The sequence below is a fragment of the Psammomys obesus genome, unplaced genomic scaffold (genome assembly GCF_907164565.1).
Source record: "Psammomys obesus unplaced genomic scaffold, mPsaObe1.curated_primary_1811, whole genome shotgun sequence".
Classification (NCBI taxonomy): domain Eukaryota; kingdom Metazoa; phylum Chordata; class Mammalia; order Rodentia; family Muridae; genus Psammomys; species Psammomys obesus.
This window is the reverse complement of record NW_026596125.1, coordinates 12,930,303-12,952,598: the sequence shown is the minus strand read 5'-3', so window position 1 is coordinate 12,952,598 and position 22,296 is coordinate 12,930,303. Positions and strand designations below refer to the sequence as shown.

Here is a 22,296-nt window from a genome sequence, read left to right as displayed (position 1 = left end):
GCCATGACAGAATAGTAGTATGCATCCGGCGGAATTGGCTCTTTTGATGAATGGAAACATCTTCTTTGGGGTTGGGGGATGGGGTGGAGAAGGTTCCTGGGAAGCTGGGGAAGGTGCAAGCCTGTGGGTGTGTCAGGGCGGGTGTGGAGTCCTGCTTGCCAGTGTGTGGACAGGTACAGATCTGCTCTGCAGGAAAGCTTCTAATGAAGGCCGGTGGAGCGAGTGAGGGCTCTTTGCTCCGGCAAGCGTGGCAACACTAGTCAGTGGCCAGAAGCTGCGAGCACTGGCAGGTTATGAAGGGCAAGGCAGAGGACCCGGGCTCTCCCAGGCACATCTGGAGCACCGGCCACACTCACATCCTCGTCTTGCCCTGCGTTTCCAGTGCTCGGTGGGAAATGACCTCCACAGAACACAGGAGCATCGTCTACAGCTCGTCAGGGTAGTGCTTGGCCTTTGCTCAATTAGTCTTTCCTCCTGCTCTAGGCAGGTTCTGGGGCAACATTCACCACCCCTCCTGTAGCCTGGCATGTCATTATCATACAGGCTACTTCCCGTGAAAGCAAACCAGGCCTTCCCAGCCTCTGAGCAAGGGCCACCTACCTGCCACCTGGCTGTGGTTTTCCAGGACTAGCTCATTCATAAGGAGAAACCGAGGCACGTAGCTTCTCTCTGCAGTACTCACACAAGGTCAAGTTCCAACCAGGCCATTCTCCTTACATCCGGGTTCCTGTCTTGAACTGCTAGGTCCACTCTGGCCCCTTAGGCCTGAGGTCTGGCCTTGGTTCCGCCCACAGCAAGAAGAGGAAGTGTTCTTGAAGCTTGGTCTGGCTGGGCTCCTATCATCCGACAGCACCTGTCTGCAGTCCTGGGCTCTTGCTAAGACAGGGTCAGGGCTGGAACATCCCCAGCATGGACCACGTCACCAGACAGGCGCTGCTGCGGCTGACTGCCATCTTTTAGGCTCCAGCCCGCACTTGCTGACCTGAACTTCCTAGTGGCTTCTTCGTCTCAAGCTGGCCTCACTCCCGACCTGCTCAGTAAGTGGGACCAATCCCAGAACTGCCCCACCTCGTCTGCCCTGCTCTGCAGTTAACTGAGCCATGGTTGCGTGGCTTTGGCAAGTATGTGTGCATATATACTGTCTTGCTCAATATTAACCTAAAGGTCAGACAGAGCCAAAATACTTTTATGTACACACTCCTAAGACAAAGCTTTTTGAGACGCTTTAAACAAAGCCCATCATACTTTACATGTGCATGTGTGTGCTTCTGCCACGCATACATGGGTGATGCACACACGAATGTGGTCTTTAACTAAAAGTATTGGGATAAGGTCTCACATGTAACACTGGCTGGCTTGAAACTGCATACAATATTTTTTGAATTAAGTAACTTGAGAAGCCTACAAACCAAAGAAACCAGGAGCAAAGGGAGACACACCCCTCCCCAGCCTCTCTGTGGACTAGTAAATTATCTTTGGGACACATTCTTCGGTTTCTTTTCCTCAAATGACCTTTCTTTCAGTTGAAACAATTAAAGCCAACATTTCCAAAACAGAAACCAGGTGGGAAGTAATGTTTAACCTTGTTAGTCCAGTGAACAACCTTGGAAGTGTTTGGCCTGCAACGGGAGGGTGTACCTGCACGCTCTCTCGTGAACAGGGACCGTCTGCTCTGAAGTCAGACTGCCAGGCCAGTCACAGTGCAATCCATCCCTCAGCATTACCCAACAGGCACGGCTGAGGAACAGCACAGCACTTCCTCCGGAGCCTGGCTTGGTGCTTCACAGTGACTGTTCTGCAGAAGGTTGGTTTGAATCCATCTATGAAGAAAGTGTCCTTCCTTCAAGGCAGCAGCCCAACCAGCAATCACCAAAAGCCCTGGCACTACCCTGGCTCTGGGGCTGCGCTGGGCTGCTAAACCTCTTTTATTTATTTTTTAATTGGAAGTGGTTTTTTTTTTTTTTTTTTTTTTTTTTTTTTTTTTTGGCACAAATGTTTAGATTACAGTTTCCTTTTCTTTCAATTTCTTCAGGATCCTCCTCATCTACTTACCAGCTCAACTTTATGTCTTTCTCTCTCTTTTTTTGTCATTCTCTCTCTTAAGCAACAACAAAAACAAAAAGAAGCAAAAAGAAACACACACATAACCCCTCCCCCATAAGAAAACCAGAAATCAAAATAATAAGCAAGAGAGACCAATAAGACAAAATGCCCCCAAACACAACAGGACGGTGCACAGATGAACTCACAGAGACTGAGGCAGCATGCACAGGACCTCACAGGTTAAAGCCAGATAGGGTCCCAGTCTCTGCAGCGGGAAGTGGACATGGTCTCCCATCCACAAACTGGCAAGAGAAAAATGAGTGTCCCCAGTGTAGTCTCACCGATATACCCACCATGCCCAGTAGTCAGCCAACACAAAAGGACCTCATGGTATTTTTGTAGCATTTTGCTTTACTTAAAACAAACAAACAAACAAACAAACATACACATCTCAGAAAATATAATTTAAATAAAGACTACCTCAGAGAAATTCAGACAAGCTACCTCTTATCTATTGCTTAAGATCATACAGCTCTTCATTTCCATCCCAATTAGTCAGGTATCTTGAATACCGTGTTGGAAATAGTTTTTTCCCCTTGAAAACATGTCTACAGCTGGGCATGGTGGCCCAGTACTATAATCCTGGCCAGTGGGGACCTGAAGCAAGAGGATTGCCGTAGGGATGTGACCAACAAGGGGCAGACAGAGAGTTCTCGTCCAAGCTGGTCTACAGTGAGACCTTATCCCAGAAAACCCAAGACTAACAAAACAAAACAAAGTCAAGAAGCCAGACACCCTCACAGCTAAGTATCCACTTGAAGGTACAGTTTGCTCCATGAAATTAAGTTAATGCTCTGAAGCGGCTTGTCTACAGAGCTCACCAGTTCCTTACTCTTTGGCAGTAATGAACCTAGGGCCTTGCACAATTTTAGAGTTGGACACTGACCCTAAGCCACATCCCCTGTGTATTCTCCCCAATCCTTCAAGTGGGGGTTCTCACTATATTGCTCAGACTGGCCGTTATCTTTGGATCCCTTTGCCTCAGTCTTCTGAGTGCTGAAATTACAGATGTGCACATCCAGCTGGCCTTACTGGCTTTTTGAGGAGAAGAGGCTAATAATGAGGAGAAACAAGTGTCCATATGTCCTGTCATTTGATGATGCATGTCATGCAACGTTGACCCCTACTTGCCATTTCAAAAACCACATGAGAAAGACCTTAGAGTGATTTCTCAGGAACTCAGCCCTCTTCAGTGCACATCCCAACACAATGATCAAAGTCAGTGCTTTCTTTTAAGCCAAGAAGTTCAGCAGGAAGCTTGTATTTTGCTGAGGGATAGGAGTTCTACAAGACTGCAGATAAGGAACTTCCTTACCCTCAGAATCGAGGTCAAGGTCGGCTCTGGAGAAGGGCAAAAACCAAATGTGTAGGAATAAAATCTAGAAGCAAGAGCTCCTTATTTCAATAGCCTTCGGCTTCTGTATCAAACCTTTCCCCAGATGTTCTACAGGTCCTAAAAACAATAGTGGACAGGATAGGTCTCTCTTTTTTGTCTTGCTAGGCATAAGAAACATTAAAATGTGCATTTGTAACTTAAGTTGTAAGTGACATTTAAAAATTTAAAGTTCCACATGGAAAGAAAACAGCCCCATGGTTAACTTGAGAGAATACTTAAACAATTCTCAATGAGAATCTGATAGCTTAAAAACACGTTAAAGCTTTTCTCCTTTTTTATTAGACTTTAAAATTTTATTTTTATGTGTATGAATGTTTTGCCTGAATGTCTGTCTGGTGACCTTGGTGATCAGAAGAGGGCACTGGATCTCCTAGAGTTACAGACAGAAGCATGGAACCCAGGCTTCTGGTGCTCCAAACCACAAAGCCACCTCTCCAGCCCCTAATACTGTAAATGTTAAGAAAACAGTGAGCGATAAATAACATTCAGGCTTGGTCTTACATGTCTTTTCTCCATACCTATGTCAAAGTTCTAAATACTAGTTTTCAGGAACATTAGTATTTACCTAATCCTGAGTTATGTGCCCCTGGTGTTCCAAAAGAGCCCATGTTATGGTAGGAAAGCAAGAAGCACAGATGTGGAAGGCCCGTGCTTGAATTCTGACCTAGTCCCCTTTCTGTGGTGTGTCAGACAATTACTCTGAAGAATTGATAATCTGGCTCTAAGGACCACAGGACACTAGCTGGTATCTATCAACTTCCCTCAACTTTAGACTCTACTTAAAGTTCCAAGTCAAAAATTAAAAAAACAAAACAAAACAAACAAACAAAAAAAAACTTAAAGGAAGTTCCCTTGACTAGCTGTGGGCTCAGTATGACCTCCTTACAGTCGTTTCCCAGCAATGGCCCTCTCTGAGAGGCAAGTTTACCACTTTTTCTACTAAAAGCTCAACACTTGAACTCTTAGCTCCAGCATGAGCATTAGATTTTTTTCCCCAAGAAAAATGATCTCAATACTCACTTTAATAAGTATCTTAGTTCATCTTGAAATCTACGTTTATTTCTAGACCAAGCTACCTCTGCAGACTTTTAAAAGTGCCTTTGACAGCGTCCTGATTCCCCATCAGAGGGACAGGATCCTCCCAGGCTGGCTGCCTCCGTTCCGTATCAGGCGCTGACACCTCGCTCTGCTGGTATGAAGATTCATGGGTTGACTCTGCAGTCTCCACACACAGCTTATATCTAACCATTTCCCACCAGATTCTCCATTTTTGCACTCTGCTTTTTATGTAAAAAGCACTTACCATGATCTTTGGTATACAGAGACATAAAAAGGTGACTTTGGGAAGAAAATTTCTTTCAAACCAAAAGTCCATGTTTTATCTAAATATACTTAAACAAAAAGTGATTGGCTGTGGCTAGACAGAACAAAACAAAACTATACTATATCCACACAGAGATAAGCACAGAGCTGGCACTAGAAATTCTGGGATTCTGAATCTAGTCAAAACACCAGGATCTGCAGTCCATCTTCCACAAACCTTAGTTTTGTTATCTACAAAATGGGGGTACCACCCTCTACTTCATTGGGATGGTGGAAGAGGCCAAGTGTGTTAGTATGTGAAAAGCACTTACCATGATCTTTGGTATACAGAGACATAAAAGGTCACCCATTAGCAACTACGTCCATAGAAAAAAGTAGGAAGTATTATATTGCCACAAACCCGAAGCCTGTGGGCAGTCTCTCCTGTGACCTCTCTGTGCTCTCCATCAGCGTTACAACCACTGTCACTGTGGGTGATACCTGTCCTGGTGAACTAGGACCTGCTGAAACAACACAGCTTGAAAGACCCGAGAAACACTCTAGAGAATAAGCAACAAAAGAGATGTCACCCGAGTTCCTCACAGCAAAATGGTATTTACAGTCTAAGAAAAAAGTAGAGTGCAAGAATGGAAACTGGATTGTTAGGTTAGTCACTCCCCCTAGTGTCCACAAAGAGAACTGCTTTTTAGATGCCAGCTTGGGACCATGCACTGAGAGCCAAGGAGGATGAGACTTAAGCTATGGGCAAATGGCAATAGTGGAGAACTCCCCCTTTCAGTCGACTAGGGGAAGGGGATGAGGAAAAGAGGGAGGGTGAGTGGGAGTGGGTGAGGTGAGGGAGAGGGCTTCAATCGGAATATATAGTGAATAAATTGTGAAGAAAAAAACATTAAAAAAAATAGCCTGTTTACTTTCACAGGTTTTCTGCCCATTAAAAAAAGATGTTATGAGAAATAACAAAAATGTTAAAGGCACAAGCAACAGCCTTCGGAGCTGCACTCAGGTGGTAACAGGAAGCTTATGAAAGCTATTGGTCTGAAGCACCGTTTCCCACCTTTAAGTTATTTACAAGCTGAAGTAACAAGTCACTATGCCCAAGACTATCAATCTATTCTCTGGAAAGTTCTTTGTTTTTGTAACAGATAATTATAGTAAAAGCGTCGATTAACCTTCAATTAACACGTTTTCTTCCTCTGTCCTCAATCTTAGGACAAAGCAGGAAAAATTAAAAAGTCAGTTATTCCTGGGAAGGATTTGGGTGAACATCTCAGGGTGTGGCTCTCTTTGTGGGCAGGGCCTTATATAGCTGAAGCCTGAGCTCCTCCACGCCTCTACCCCCCAAGTGCTGGGACTCCAGGGGTCTCAGGGTAGGGTGTTTTAAGTAGAAAAAAAAAAACAGGACAGAAATAAATTCATATTTTGATTACCAATACATAGGAAATATAGACACAATTGGGCAAGAACTAGAAGGGAATGAAAACTTAAAATCTTACTGCCAAAAGTGGCGAACTTTCTTTTTTTCTGCTCATTTCCTTACACTGCTCTTTGTACGACTTTAATATCTGAGCTTACTGCATAGCTCATACCTTTAACATCTTAGGCCACCACACCCAACCAAGGTAAAAGAATTACACACACACACACACACACACACACACACACACACACAAACACATGATACACATATGAATGTGAAATTATTTTAAAGACAGGGTTGTAGCCTTGGCTGTCCTGGAACTCACAGAGCTCGACCTGCCTCTGCCTCTTGTGTCCTGGAATTAAAGGTGTATGCCACCAAGCCCAGCTATATATATATATATATGAACTTTTAACTAAATTGAAAATGGACTCAGAGACTGGAGAGATGGCTCAATGGCTGTTCTTCCATAGGACTCAGGTTCAATTCCCAGCACCCATATGGCGGCTCAGAACTGTCTGCAACTCCAATTCAAGGGGACTGACAACCTCACCCAGACACCACATGCAGGCAAAACACCAATGCATATAAAATAAAAATAAATAAATCATGAAAAAAAGAAAATAGACCTATTAAGACCCCTTACTCGGAAGACAATCTTATTGTTTCACTGTTTTTACATGAAACTTGGCAGACCATAGAGTAAAAACTATGAAATTACTCCTGAATGCAAACTTCATTATACCAAATGCATATATTTAAAATATTGTTTATTTGTGATTTAACATTAATTAGCATAACATCTAAAAGCAATATCAGATAACTTTTACACATTTCTCCACAGGACACTGAGTTCACTGGCTCATTCATTATGCCAAAGCAAGTAAATCGAAGCATTAGCAAAAGGTGCAATAGTTTACTGTTGTGTTTAAAAAATATTTATGCACATTGCATTCATTTAGATATATATATTCTTTAAAAGTTATGGAAAAGGATAGTTCACAGGTTACTGTGTCTACATACGTTGTAATGCAACAAAAATGATGTAGAACATAAAACAATCCTCAGATACACAGGTCAGCAACTCAAAGTTTCCACTACGAGATTAGCAGATTCCAGTAGTTAGTGAGATCTAAAATGACACTGCAGGCTCAGGTTCAAGTTTGCATCATCACACAGTCAGACAGAACCAGCCCAGAGAACACTGTGCTCAATGGAACTTCCGCATGCCAACTCAACTCTCCAGGATGCTTAGAATATTTTTACTCACTGAATATTTTGGATCATCCATATACATTGATCTGTGACATCACTTGGGAAAGTAGAGAAAACTATATTAAGCATAGGTTTGAATTTGTATTTACAGTAGAAAGAAAGATGTTAAAAGAATTTTTAAGTTTGCAAAAATCAAGAAGTGGTAGTTTTCTCACTGGTGGGATTAGACCTGCTGATTTATTCTAGTGCTGTCCTCTAAGAGAATGTAAGTTTCAACCTCTTTAACTCAAATAGCAACCAAGATATTGATTTTGGCAGAGATACAGGATTATAGAAATTTGGGACTTCGTTTCAATAAACCAGTCTCTATATTCCACTGCGACATACATCACTGTCAAACTAGACCCACTCCTGTCCGTTTTCCCTTACTTCCCCTTTCCCTTCATCCTCTTCATCTTCAATACTAAGAGAAAAATACATTATATGGTTCAACTGTGATTCTAGACCTTTATATGTCCTTTGGATACCATGGCCCTGGACTCTTGAATCATACTCAGTACCCAGAAGCCTCGGGTAAGCTCTACTGTTAACTGATTGGCTAAAATGCACATGACACCTTATACTGAAGGTATATAAACATTTCAACATACAAAATAGTTTTTGCCAGAGTTAAACTAAATAACTCATGTTATGTGTACAAAAATCCCCTCTATGAAAAATAAGGGGCTTTCTAAACTAATAAAAAAGGAAGTTCTTCAAAAATTATAGTTTATTAAAATGATTTTTTTTGGCAAACAGTTACTTCAGGTGAGAGAATTTCATACTATGAGTAAAATTCCAAACAAATCTTTTCTGAAAACATTTAAAAAAATTATGTGCCAATGTATAATAATGTTACAGATTCTTGTAGATGCTTTTAAAGCATTCTATTAATGCCCATTAAAACAACAGGGACTCAAAAGATACAGTCAAGACCCATAATAAAGTTATAGTCTGCTTACAAGTGAAGTAGCCAGTGAGAAGCAAAACTTCTCACTTGTTCACTGGCACTTTCTTCCCACAGATGTGGTAAAGAAAGCCTGAAATAACAGGTGGGCACCTGTTAGTGACCAACAGTAACACTCCATGAGGCCACGGCTAAGAAAAACTAGCAACTCTTCAAAGTTCAAAGTCATGTTTGGACATATAAAAAGAGATGAATTTGAAAGTTTTCCATAATGTTTTTCTTTTAGTAAAACCTCTTTCCAGTTTTAAAAGTCCAGTTTGCTACAAACCCCCAATCTGATCTACCACTGTATATTAATGATCAACTAAAATATGGTATTTAATTGTGCAATGTCACAATGTAATATACAAATTACAAAAAGACTATTTAGGCCTCAACTTTCTCCTTTTTTTTGCTCTTTTTGAGAAAAGAAGGCGTACGGAATTTTTTCTTTTTCTTGGATGGTGACTTGGAAGGCGAGCCGTCAGGTGACAGGACCTCTTCAGTTCTCTCTGGGGACTTGATGGTGACCTCGATGTTCTCGGTGGTCGCCCTTGTCGTTAACCTGCTGACTCGCTGCGCAAGCTCGTCTTCAGCGTCATGCATGTCATCCTTGCCGTTCATGATCAGGACAGGCACATCCATGCAGGTGAAGCTCTTGGAAAATAGCTCGTGGTTTTCTACAAAAGGAGATGGTTTGGAGAAGTATTATTTACACAGCCAACATTTCTGTTTAGTTTGCAAAACTGAGAGTTTTAGCCATGTCCTGAGCCACTACTTTAATTTTAATGAGGATGGATTTTTATTTTAATAACCCATGGATCTATTAGCATGAAGCTAATTTTCTTATGATACAAAGGGAAAGAGAACATAGGTGTTAGAAGAGTCAAAATTATAGTTGGATAACATGCCTTTTCATTGTAAATCAAATCATTATACGTGAAAATGACAACACACACTTTTCTTTAGATTGAGGGTCATTTGACATTTAAAACTGCAAAGAACTTCATGCTATTAATTAGAAGACATGGCAAGTCAATTTTAACTCCACAAATTCTTAAAAATCATAGGTTGGCTCAAACCAGGCAAAAGTAAATCAGTGTAAATAATGAGTATAAGTAGCATCCCATTTCATAAATGTATAACTGAGAGAATGGGGAAGAACTGAGTAAAACTCTGATAAAGTTACTGTGACCAAGTGTCCAATTTCTTACATGGGCACAAACGACAAGACTCTCAGGATGGGAAGGCTGTGGGGATTACATTGAATACCTTCTAATTTTTCAGGGACATTTTGCGGTGACTGAGTTTGAGACTGAATTTGTGAAACAGATGCAGCGTCATCTGAGAGTGAGTCCTGCTCAGCGTCTGTCGAATAAGATGTTCAGTTAAAAGCCATGCAAACAAAACAAGGAAGCTGACGGCGTCAGAGAGGTTAATGCACATATCCAGTGCCTGCTCACAGAGACAGCAAGCTCCTCAGCTCAGAGCCGGGCATGCTCACAGCCATCCCACTTGTCAGTGAGTATGAGTCTGAGGAGGTTAACGTGTTAAAACTTCTGGCCACGAACAGTAATTTATATACAGAGCTAAAAGAAGCAGGGATATTGGCAGCCTACAAACTATGTATGCATTTAGTTTTTGCTACTGTAGAAACCAAATATACACAGCCAGATGAAAAGAGTTACCAAGCCTCCTCAGAACTGCTACATTAATGAGGCAGAATGCTTCACTGAGTTCCTAACAATTTCCAGTTAGTGATTCCTGTTAGAGCAGTATTAGTGAGCTAATTCAGAAATGTAAAAAACAAAAACAAAACAAAAAACTAATTACAAAATCATATATAAAAAGCGATTTCTAGAGTATGCTATTTGTTACCTGGCATCGTTAGGCTTTTAAAAACAAGAGATTAAATAGGGACATTTTATAAAATAGAAACGATGTTTCCATCTTACATTAGAACAAAAAGGTAAATATGCCACTTAGAATAATCTGCTATAAGAACATTAATGAGTAGGGTAACATGCTTTTGTGATAATGGTGCAAATACACTGATAAAAATGGTTTCTTGGATGGCACAAATGTCATCAGCCACTAGCCATCAGGTAATACCACAGTGTCGAACACCGACAGTAATACCTTCCTTTACTATTGGCTCTGTTTGGCTTTGGGTAGAAATGGGTGCTGTAAAGGAGCCACCGCAGAGCCTCTTGTTGGGCCACAGACTTCTAATCCTCCACCCTGAATCCTTGCCCAGGTGTCTTTACACACAATTCACTGCCTCTGTTTCAGGTGGCTTACAACCCCAGCCCCATCGGTCCTGCTAAGATCAATCCCTTATTCTGGAGCAAACAGAGCTAGGGCTCAAGTGCTAGTGCCTTTTCATTACCAATTTTATTATTATTATATTTTTCAACAAGGTCTCTCCATTTAGACTAGGTTTTCTTCAACTTACAATGCTCCTGACTCAGCCTCTGGCGCTGGCAGTACAGGCATATGCCTTCCATACTGGGCTTGTCATTACCCTTTCTTAACTACCCTACTTATAAACTTACAACTCACAAGGTCAGAAAATCTCTACTGCGTTAGAGTACCCACGTGCCCCAGGAAAGTCACTTCAAATCCCTAGCAGTCTATGTTAAATGTTGACTTTGAAATGACTACATGGCACCTTGAAACCCCAGGGACAGAGATTTCACAAAGCATTAAAATCATGCACTTGAGAATCTGTGACTAAAAATCCACGAACCATGCAATGTTCAGAGCAAGACCTGTATTTATTTGTCTGGAAACCCTTTATTCATCTGGGCTTTGGTGTTATAAATTTTATAACACAGCCCATGTTCTGATTACTTTATGAGAAGAACAGGTTTCTCAGTTTTAACAAGTAGGGGGTGGTTCTCTGCCTCACCCGTAGTTGGAAAGGGCTCGAGTGGATGAGCTGGAACAGCAGGCAAAAGCTCTGCCTTCTGCTATCCAGCTCAGGTGTTCTACGCTGTCAGTGTGGTAAGCCCAGGCCTAACCTAAAGAACTGACCGTCCAGGCCTCGCTGCTTTCTTTCGATTGTCTTCGTATATTCTTCCAGTTCTCCTTCTGTGAGATGACTGAATGGATTAGGAGGAGCTGGTGGGCCCTGATCATCATCTTCAAATTGCATGATCTTACAAAGAAAAAAAGCCAGTAAGTTAGATTCATTAACAAGTGCTTTACATACCTTTACTTACCTATGTGTATACACACACAATTATAGACACATGTAAATGTTTGTGATCACCCGCTTCACAGCAATTGGAGGAAATTTAGATAAAGCAACATGCTTTTTAACGTTTAAAGCAGTGTTATTAGATTACAGAGAGAACTACCATATGATCCAACTTATACAACTCCTCAGGGTGTGTATACATTAAGTGTGTGTGTGTGTGTATATATTATACATGAAGCAGTCACAGTCAATATAAAACTGAGGTTATAGACTGGAAACAGGTGAGTGGACAAAGAAAATGTACACATACATAAAGGATCATTATTCAACCACAAAGAACAACAAAATCAGTTATCTCAGGAAAATGGTTCCAACTGGAAATCATCCTGTTAAGTGAAATGACAGTTATAAAAAAAGATTCATATCACCAGTTTTTCTCTCATATGTGAAATCTGGAATGTAAAGATACCACAAAAACAGAAAGGTGGCTATTCAGAAAAATGAAGGGGGCTAGGAAGGGGAGAAGCAAGAATAATGGGGTGAGTATGACCACATGGGTGGGAAGGTCTCAAGAGGAGCTTTGGAATTGTACTCACAGTATACTTCCTCACCTGACATAGCTGTGCCAAAAAGTCATTTTAGTAAGCTATAATTTTTGAAAAGTTCTACACATCCCAAAGGTTCAGATTTCACTCCAAAGCCATCCATTTTGAGGTGACTGTGCAAGGCGAGGGTAAGGACTGCGTTTCAGTCTCGGTCTGCACATGGCTTTGCTCAGCGTAACTGGGGGCATTTGGGTCCTGTACTTCCAGGTGACTTTTAGTTCTGTTTACTTTTCTTTTTTTATGGCTAAAGACACTGACCTTGTTTTCATATAATTACTCTCTTCCATTTATAGATCATCTTATTTGTTGTTTGGGTGCTTAGCCTTTTCAGTTCTTTATGTGTTCTTGTATTAATCACTTGTCACAAAAACAACTAGCCAAGACCCCCCCCCCCCCCCCCCCGGCTTCTCTTTACTCTGTGGCTCCCACTGCTGTGCAGAAGCTTTGAACTGAGTTACTTCTCATTTGTCACTTCCTGAGAGTTTGGCCCTACTGGGGGCCCTCTCAGAAAGCTGCTGCTATCTCTCCAAGTTTCCCAGTAGGTTTTTTTGTTTGTTTGTTTGTTTTTCACTGCAGCGTCAGAATTCCACATTCTAGCCAAGGTCTTCGATACATTCTGCGTTGATTGCTGTGCAGGGTGAGAAGTAGGTACCTAGTTTTAGGCCTCCACAAGTGGATACCCAGTTTTCCTGTTTTTTCTCAATACATGTGTTCGGCACTTTTCAAGAGTCACATGGATACAGTTACGTGGGCTTATTCTGGGTTCTGTATTGTATGCGCTGATATACGTGTAGGGGTTTGTGCCAGTACCAGTTTTGTTTGTTTTGTTTTTGTATTTACTATGGCTCTGTAGTATAATTTGGAGTCAAGTGTTATAATACTTCTAACCCTTCCTTCCTACTTTTCTCTCTCCCTCCTGCCCCTCCCCACTCTGTACATGTCCCTGAGTGCACACTCACATGTGTCTGCTAAGACTTTGCCTATGTGAATCTTCTGTGCTTCCATTTGAGTCTCTGGATTTTTTTTCTCTATGTCTGTGAAGAATGTGATTATAAATTTAATGGGGGACTGCACTGAATTTACAGACTACTTTTAGTAACATAGCTATTTCATAATAAGGATAATTCAATTTCTTCTTTTTCTATTTCCTTTTATTTCTTCTCTTTACTGCTCAAGAATGGAAATCCTTATCTTGATCCTATCTTTTCCCATTCAATAGAATTTTAGTTATAGGTCTACTGTATACCATTGAGGTATGAAATGTCTATTCTTAATTTCTTCAGGCCCTTATCTTTTTTCTTTGTTTTTTTTCAAGACAGGGTTTCTCTGTATAGCCCTGGCAATCCTGGAACTCACTTGGTAGACCAGACACGCCTCTGCCTTCCAAGTGCTGGGATTACAGGTGTGCACCACCATGTCTGGCTTCTTCTGAACTTTTATCATGAAAGTATACTGAATTTTGTCAAAGGCTGCTTTTGCATCTTTTGGGATGAACAAGTGATTTTTCATTGTTTTTAATAATGTGCTGTAAACGTCTATCGATTTGCAGATGTCGAGTCAGCCTTGCATTCCTAGAATGAAACAGACTTGATCATGGTGTGTGGTCTTTTCAATGTGCTCCTGAAATTGATCTGCAAGTATTTCAGGAGGATGTATGTATCTGTGTTCATCAAGAAAACCTGCCTACAGTCTTTTCCCCATTATATCTTTATCTGGTTTTGGAAACCAGGTACTATAATTTATACAGAATGAATGAAGGTGTTCCTTTGCCATTTTATGAGCTAGTAGCTTAAGGTCTTCTCAAAGGTCTCACAGAATTCAACAGTGATGCTCCAGGCCAGGAGTGTCTTTATTGAGAGAGTATTACTGCTTTGGTCTCATCTCTTGGTATTACTGATCTGTTGCAATTTTTTAAAAACTTCTTGGCCTAGTTTTGGTAAGCCATACATCTGTAGAAATTTATCATTTCTTCTAGATTTTCCAGCTTATTTGAATATAAATTTTCAGAGTATTCCCTAATGATTTTCTGAATTTCAATATCCCACTTTTCAGCTCTAATCTTATCATTTGCATCTCTTTTCTCATTTGTTTAGAATGACTTAAGTGTTGTCAATCTTTATATATCTATCTGTTTATACATATGTATAGTGTCCATTCTGATCTTTATTCTTTTACTAAATTGGAGTTGGCTTGTTTTGAGGTATATCACTAAGGTTATTTGTTTACAATCTCTTTTGTGTGTAATTCTGAGATTCAAACAAAAGGTCTGGGGAGAACTATGGTAATGTATCCCTAAACACTATGCTTATGCAAAAGAAAAGCAATGGCTAACTCAAAGTTAGGAGCTGTGTAAGAAAGGAAAGAAATGTAATCATGGGAGACCCACCTGGCTCAATAGCAAACACCCAATAATATTTACCCTGAAAGCTGATTTATTTAAAACAAAAACCAAATACAGCTCGCCTCCTAGGAGGACGAGGGAGGACTGAAAGCACTTTGTAAACAGGCTGAACTAAGTGTTCATCCATAAAAGTCTCACTACTGTTCTTATTTTAAGATGAACTTTCCTCCATTCTTTTCAGGGAAACTGGGAATCGTTTATAGCTTCCCACAATATAAATAGCAGTACCTGTCTCCTCTTTAAGTGAGAAATAAATAATACTTCATAACGGATACATCAAGGATTAAAAATAATAAACCAAGAAAAAGATACATTTTTCTTTTTAAGATGGGTGTCATGTTATGCTGTCCAGGCTGTCTTCAAATTGCTATCCTTCTTTCTTGTCCTTTGGAGGACAAAGAACAGACAATCTTTGCCTCTGGAAATTGGGGACGGAATGTAGCACTTTAAGTTTTATGGATTCTTTTGACTTTTAAACTTTTACTTACAGCAACTTCAGTTAAAGAAAAAATTAAGAAGCAAAGAATTTACGTGGAAGGTCAAAACCCAAGATGAATGCAACACTGCTGACTTACAGGTGGAGGCTTGTCTACAACGATCCCTGCGAGCAGCTGAGACTGTGGTCCTGCTGTTTTCAGGTCGTATCGGTTCTGTTCCCGAATCTGAATAGAAATAATAAGGTTCTTGGGTCACCATGCAGATGATCTCTGCCTTCTCTTTTCCTAACAACTTACTGTTTGACACTCTCAAGTCAGAGCCTCTCTAGTTTTCACCTCCATGAAGCCCTTTTCATCATCTAATACTGGCTGGCACTGATGCCTACCCTCTTGGCTTTCCATTGTCATGTTGTGAGATAACTGTGCTTCCCATGAATATGAGGGACTTGAAAGCAGAGACATGTTGAGTATTTCTTTCTCAGAGCCTGTTCACTGGTTATTGGCACAGAGAAGCTAAAATTAATCAATTTAACTCTTAGGGACTCAAACTCCTAAGCTTGTGGCCAGACCCCACCACTGCAGAGGATAAAAATGTCTCCTATGACCACAGAGTCATGTCTTACCTTATTTCTCTTTTCTAGCACCTCAGTCGGGTTTGTGTTTAAAGGAACAAACTGGTTGGGATCTTCAATTTTGATAGGTGTTCCACTACTAACTTTAGAGGAGTCTTCTGCTTTCATCCACTAGAGGAGGAAAGAATAAAAGCATTTCTAGAGTGAAGCTTTATGTTAAAGATATATTAGATGTTGAGTAGCTATGCAGAGTCTCAGGGGGCACATTATTGCCAGTCAGATTTTACTAAATAGTATCCTGGTGGCTAACTCATCCCTCATGCTAGTTAGAGAAGCTTAACAAAATCACCCACTTAAGATGAAGCAAATATCATTAGTAATTAATTACATTTTAAATTAAAGCTCTCTCCTCCTGACAGCTGAAAGCAGGATACAGAAACTGCTTCAGACAGACACATGGCATTAGGTGTGTTATAATGCACATAACATGTTCTGGGCATTTGCAGTTCTGTCTCTTGCACTGAATATCATCAGATGACAACAGTCAAGAAAAAAAAGAATGACTCAAGGAGCATCTTTAATGTACAAATTTTTACATTTTGCCTTTTAGTTTTGGCTGAATTGGGACAAAGCTTGAATCAGACGTTTTAGTGGGTAATCTGGAAGCATGCAGAATAATGGAACTACACGATTCTACAGAACCTAGAATCTGCCTCACTTACTCTACATCCCAGCTAACCCTCAGAGAAGGCTAATGTAAGATCAATGCTGACTGACTGGCAATCTCTAATTAATGAATGAATTCTGGAAGACTTAGAAATTTAATTCTCTCTCTTCTACTGAAGAAACCATGTATATAGGTGAAGTAAATATCTACACCTTTCCATACTGAATGTTAGTTATTTATATGACAGGTTGAACCAATTTTAAGCAGCTAAGAAATGTTTGGGGAGCTGGACATTAGGGTACATGCCTTTAATCCCAGCACTCAGAAGGCAAAGGTAGGTAGGTCTCTCTGTAAGTTCCAGGCCAGCCAGGGCTACATACATAGTATGACCTTCTCCCTTCTCCCAACCCCAAACAAATTTGTGGCATGGGCACCAAAACCAAACCAAATCTGAACCAAAATTTAAAAACAGGTAAAATAATCCATTTTCTATCTACAAAGCCATGCCTAAAAATAACTATATATCCTAAACTAATTCACACAACTTTGGCAAAATTTAGTGTTGCAAGTGTTTATATTTTAATGAACTGAGCTACATTAGCTACACAGCAGTGTCATGCAATGGGTACAAAGAAGGTTCTAAATACTGTTGTCATTAAAACTCTTGATTTTACCATAAAAACCAGTTAGCCTTTTTTTTTTGGTTTTCTCATCTAAAAGGAGAGAAAAAGAGCATTTACTTTGTATTAGGAGAAGAAAGTGAAATTATTCATGAATGAGGCTTAGAACAGAGCCTTAAAAGTTAATACCTGATAAATGACAGTGGTATTATTTTTACAGATGTGGAACATTTAACTCAGGAGTAGTTAGGTTAAATATTTTGAGAAGGCAATCTATGCAGAATGCAGACGTACTGTGATTTTTGTCCGGGGACTAGTTTCCCCATTCCGAGACTCCTCTGGCACGTTCACTTTCATGTACGTATTTGGTGAGTTCAGCCATCTTGTTTTTTCACGCTGCTGTCTCTGTGCCATGTACTTAAGAGGAGAGAGTGGCACAGTATCATCTTCAAAGGAGAAAGCAGTCACAGTTGCTGGGATTTCCACATCACTCTTGTGCCTAGGCTTCTCTCGAACAAGAGGATGTCTGTATGCATAGCCTGTTCTGTAGCCCTGTGGGAGGGAAAAGCCACATCGAAGCAACTAAACTTGTACCAACAAAGTACTTGGAGCTATATCATTAAACAAATGATTCAAAGAGTCCCCTGCTGAAAAACAAAAGGGAAAATAAACTGTACATAGTGTCTATGCAACACTGGAGTTGAAATTAAAACAGTTTCAAGATGTGACTGAAACTGACTGCAGCTGGCACTCCAACTTCTACTCAATTGACCCTGACAGAGCTAACTTCTACACATGAAATTGGTCTTGGGAGACCAGAGCTGGGAGTTTTTCTTCCTAGGTCTAAAGACAACCTATCTCCTGACCCTCCATCGAAGAAGGAAAACAATCTAAGATGCCATCTACAAAGCCATGTATCTCTAAGGGGTTAATATGTTTTATCTAAGGAACTAAATAAGCCAAGTAACAAGAACTACCTATTAAGCCAGGTGTGGTGGTAAACACCTGTGATCCCAGCACCAAGTGAGTTGGGGGCCAGCCTGGTCTATAAAAGTAAGTCAAGGCTACACAGAGAGAAACCCTGTCTTGAAAAAAGAAAGGAAAAAAGACCTACCTATTAAAACAAAACAAACAAACAAAACAAAACACAAACAAAGGACCTGAATAGTCTACAAAAGATGACACTCAAAAAAGCACAAGTCTATGAAAAATGCAAATGCAACCATATATGTCAAGGTCTCTACTTATTATCAAGAAGACAAGAGATGAGTCTTGGGGAAAAGGAAAAGAAAGAGACAAATGTTCCTGTGCACTGTTTGGTGGGATAATAAATTAATACACCCATAATCAAAAGCAGTATGGAGGCTCCTCATCATACTCAAGATAGAATTACTACATAATCTAGTGATCTCACTAGTGGATATTGATGGAAGGAAGTAAAATCAGCAGGAAGAGAGACACCCACAACCCCATTTTTACAGCAGAATCAGTCACAAAAACCAAGATAGGGTATCAATCCATCTGTCTACCAACAGATGAATGGATGAGGACACTGTGGTGCAGTGAACTTCTGAGTTTTGCACATTGATTATGTCACACACACACACACACACACACACACACACACACAACAATGTAGGGTAAAAAAAAAGTAAGGAAAACATGGCACATCCACAATGGAATGCTATGTAGCCTTATAAAAGAGGGGAATTTTGGTATTAGTGGGAATATGGATAAACTTGGAGGACATTATAGTCAGGCATCAAACACCAAATACGATATGGCACACCTACATGTGTAATCTAAAAAGGTTGAATTTGCAGATGCAATTAAAGTGGTGGTTACCAGAGGATAGAGATAGGAAGAAACTGGTCCAAGAATATGACTTCAAATATGTAGAGGGATTCAATTCAAGGACATACTTTAGGGGCTGGAGAAATGAGTCAGTGGTTAAGAGCACCGGCTGCTCCTTCAGAGGACCGGGTTCGGTTCTCAGGACCCACATGGCAGCTTGCAACTGTAACTCCAGTACCAAGGGATCCAAGGCACCAGGCACATGCCACACGGTCACGTGTGCAGGCAAAACACCCTGGCATAAAGAATTTTTTTCCAAAAGGAATATCCTGCATAAAGTAGTGCCCATAATTAATCAGTGTGTTCATGGGGGAGGGGGAAGGAAAACAATTGTGTATCTAACTGCCTAATTCTTTAAAATATGATGAAATTACAGTGCAGTGCTTTTGTAGGCTCAAACTCTGGTCCTAGAGAAGTTAGAAATATGTTTTAAAACTAAGGGGTGGTGGCACTAACTGCTCTTGAATCCAGAGACATGAAACTCAAGTCTTGGTTCAAACTTCACCTACCAAATTATCCAGGGTCCTCATCAGCCCTTCGAACTCAATCTCGCCAATCTTCCATTTCTGATGGGAACCCATATTTACACCGCCTCCTCCAGCTGCAGCTACACCATGGGTGAAGGCTTTATACTTCTGAAGATCCAGTATGAGCAGGTTGTCTACTCCCCCTGCCCCTGCTATTGCCTGCACCTGTAATCAGCGAAAAAGACAGATGTGCAAACCGTAAAGACAGTAACAAGGATCTCACTTTCCAAAAGTCACAAGTTCAAACTGGCAACAGCTCAGTTTGAACAGCTCGCCAGGCTCTAATGAATTTGCCATGGCTATCTGTTGAAGCTTTTCTTGAGAGGTGCACTTTAGAGGGAACAGAGAGGTGTGTCCACATTTGAGAACAGAAGGCGATGCTCACTGTCTGGCCTAAGCTTCTCACAGCCCCACTTGACAAGGACCTTAACTGCTAAAGAGAAGCTGGTCAAGCCAAGCTAGTGGACAGAAACATCCTGGTAGCACATTCCTGAAATTCTAACTTTAGGAGGCTACAGCAGGAAGATGTCAAGTCTGAAGCTGATTAGCTACACAGAGAGACTGTGTCTTCTCAAGTTAGTAGAAACAGGGTTTTTCTCTCTCTCTCTTCTGGTCCTTGAAGTAAAATTATTTACTTATGTAGATCTGTGTGATTTTGGGAGGTATATTAGAGCCTTTATATATCCTCAGTTTCCCTGAGGAAAAAGTGGTCAATAAACGTCCAATGTGTTATGGCACAGACTGGGAACAGTTGGTAAGTGTCTGAGTTCATAAAACTTCTGGCCTCAGTCTTCTGGCCTCTCTATACAACATACCCAACTTGATTCACAGGTGCCTCTGTTTCTCAGTGCCATCACTAGAGGGAAAACAAAGTAAGACTATGGGCAAAATGATGTTTGTCAGGCTCTTAGATTGTGGAAATGTGGATTTTAATTTCTTTTCCTTTTTTTACTTTAAGGATAACTGAGCTCACAAGCTTTGTCACTGACATAGAGTAGAACGTCCATTAAGAGATAAAAGAATAAGCCATTAGCCAATAGGACTTCCAAATAAACTAAACCCAACTATAATGGCAAATGCAGAGCAATAAAAAAGAGAGAATGACTGACTCCTACCTGAATCTCACAGGCCATCTGCACATTAAAAATATAGTGGAAAGCCTCCTCAAGCGTTTCTCCAAGAGCCACCACGCCATGGTTCCTGAGTACAAGCACCTACAACAGAGGCCCAGGGAGTACTCTACATGACTGCATGGATCACAATGCTTTTATTAAGAGCAGCAGCAACAAAGAAAGTCCCACAGATAAAGACAAGCACATACCTTACAGCTTGGACCCAGAACTTTCTGAAGTTCAGTTCTTTCCTCCTTTTCATCAAGTGACCCCTGGTAGTCATAATAGGCTACATCTCCCAGGATGAGAGACTCTTGGGAAATTGGAAGGATCCCACACTTCATGGAGGACACCTATTGATGGGGTCCAAGGTCACACTTTTAGTTTTTGCACACACTCCTCAGAATCTGATTCTTCAGGTGTCCCCGGAAGCACTGGGCGATGCTAGTGCCTGCCACTGCAGCCCACCTCCCACTCTAACTCTTTACTTCTAGGAAGAAAGGGGAGGGGGGGGGTAAAGGGACACAACACAATTCAAATGGACACCAAACATTGTGAAAGATGCTCTCTCAAATGCTCAATGACCCAATTACTGAATTGATTAGTTTTTAAGTACACACTTATTTCTGTATGTGTTCCCTAGGGTGATAGCATGTGGTTCCAAGAACCTTTGCTTTCTGGGTATGCAGAGGGGTTAGCAGGGTGTGATGGAAAGCCCTGTGTTGGGAAGAGGAAGAGAATAGCACTTTCTATAGTCATTCCGGTTTGGGCACATGGCTGACTTACAGCTGCTGTAGCAAGGGTATGGATGTGTATCACACACTTCACATCAGGACGTGTAGAATAGATTGCAGCATGAGGACTGAACCCTGTATGGTCAATTTTCAAGTTAGTACTTCCCTGGTCAACCACTTCTCCTATTATATTGACCTTCACCTGAAAAAAAGCAGAAAGATTTAATTGGTGCATAAATTTCATCTGTACCCCACAAGCTAAGCCAGATAGTGTTTCAGATGTTATAGTCTTCTGCAATAACTGAACTCATCACACAGAACAAAGGCGGCCAAAAGCAATTCATAAAAGAATGGGTGCAGCTTTGTTCCCATAACATCTTATTTCTAAAATAAGTACTTTGTAACAAAAGTTAGTATTTCAATCTTAACAAACACAGATTCCAGGGAACTGATTAACCTAAGCTCTCCATGAGGTATGGACAAAGTCTAACTTTTGCTGCAATTGGGTGGAAATATGCCACTTGTTGACACTGTGGTACCCGGGACGAGTGTAATTTCAGGTGTGTTGCATACCCGCAGCAGCTGCTGGGCAAGATCAGAGCAAAGAAAACACGGGGCAGCGGCTTCCTCACACCAACCGCGGACTATATTTTCACTGTGTCTGGAAAAAAATTTCCAAGTATACAAGATAGACAATATTCAAAAGATTTTCCTTAAAATCTGAGCAGGGCCAGGTGTGGTGGCACACAGCTTTAACCCACACTTGGCAGGCAAAGGCACAGGATTCTGTGAGTGTGAGGCCACTAGGACTACCTAGTGAGATCCTCATCTTAAAAACAGAAAAAAAAAAATCAGATTAATTCCAAGTCAATGTATTAACATGGGTGTCAACCATCCTATTTTTCTTGAACTTTAAGTTTCTCTTAAAACAAACTCGAGGGTGCCCAGAAAACGTAACACAGGGAAGAGAACAATACCAAAGTGGAGGCGGTAGCTTCAGAAAAAGAGAGTCCTCTGGGAATTATTATAATGTGGTCTTGCTCCTTACTTATTCGTACCTGGAAGAAATGAAAAACAAGGATTTACAACACTTGCAGTAACAGCACAAATATGGCTGGATTATGCT

The 22,296-nt window shown here is 40.9% G+C and overlaps 1 protein-coding gene across 7 annotated transcripts in view; it reads right to left on the bottom strand.

Moving 5' to 3' along the window:
* Nucleotides 1-6,974: 6,974 nt before the first annotated feature.
* The window catches only part of Add3 (adducin 3), a 109,762-nt gene continuing 94,440 nt past the window's right edge, over nt 6,975-22,296 (bottom strand). For 6 of the 7 annotated variants that reach the window (XM_055630143.1, XM_055630141.1, XM_055630142.1 and 3 more), the window contains 11 exons: nt 22,148-22,228; nt 21,223-21,372; nt 20,646-20,789; nt 20,440-20,538; nt 19,307-19,489; nt 17,238-17,495; nt 15,708-15,827; nt 15,223-15,309; nt 11,476-11,599; nt 9,712-9,807; nt 6,975-9,119 (listed from right to left, as the gene is read on the bottom strand). In XM_055630143.1, coding sequence (XP_055486118.1) covers nt 8,827-9,119; nt 9,712-9,807; nt 11,476-11,599; nt 15,223-15,309; nt 15,708-15,827; nt 17,238-17,495; nt 19,307-19,489; nt 20,440-20,538; nt 20,646-20,789; nt 21,223-21,372; nt 22,148-22,228 — 1,635 coding nt within the window. In that variant the 3' untranslated portion in view covers nt 6,975-8,826. The remainder of the gene's footprint in view (nt 9,120-9,711; nt 9,808-11,475; nt 11,600-15,222; nt 15,310-15,707; nt 15,828-17,237; nt 17,496-19,306; nt 19,490-20,439; nt 20,539-20,645; nt 20,790-21,222; nt 21,373-22,147; nt 22,229-22,296) is intronic. The other variant, XM_055630146.1, reaches the window with a different exon arrangement.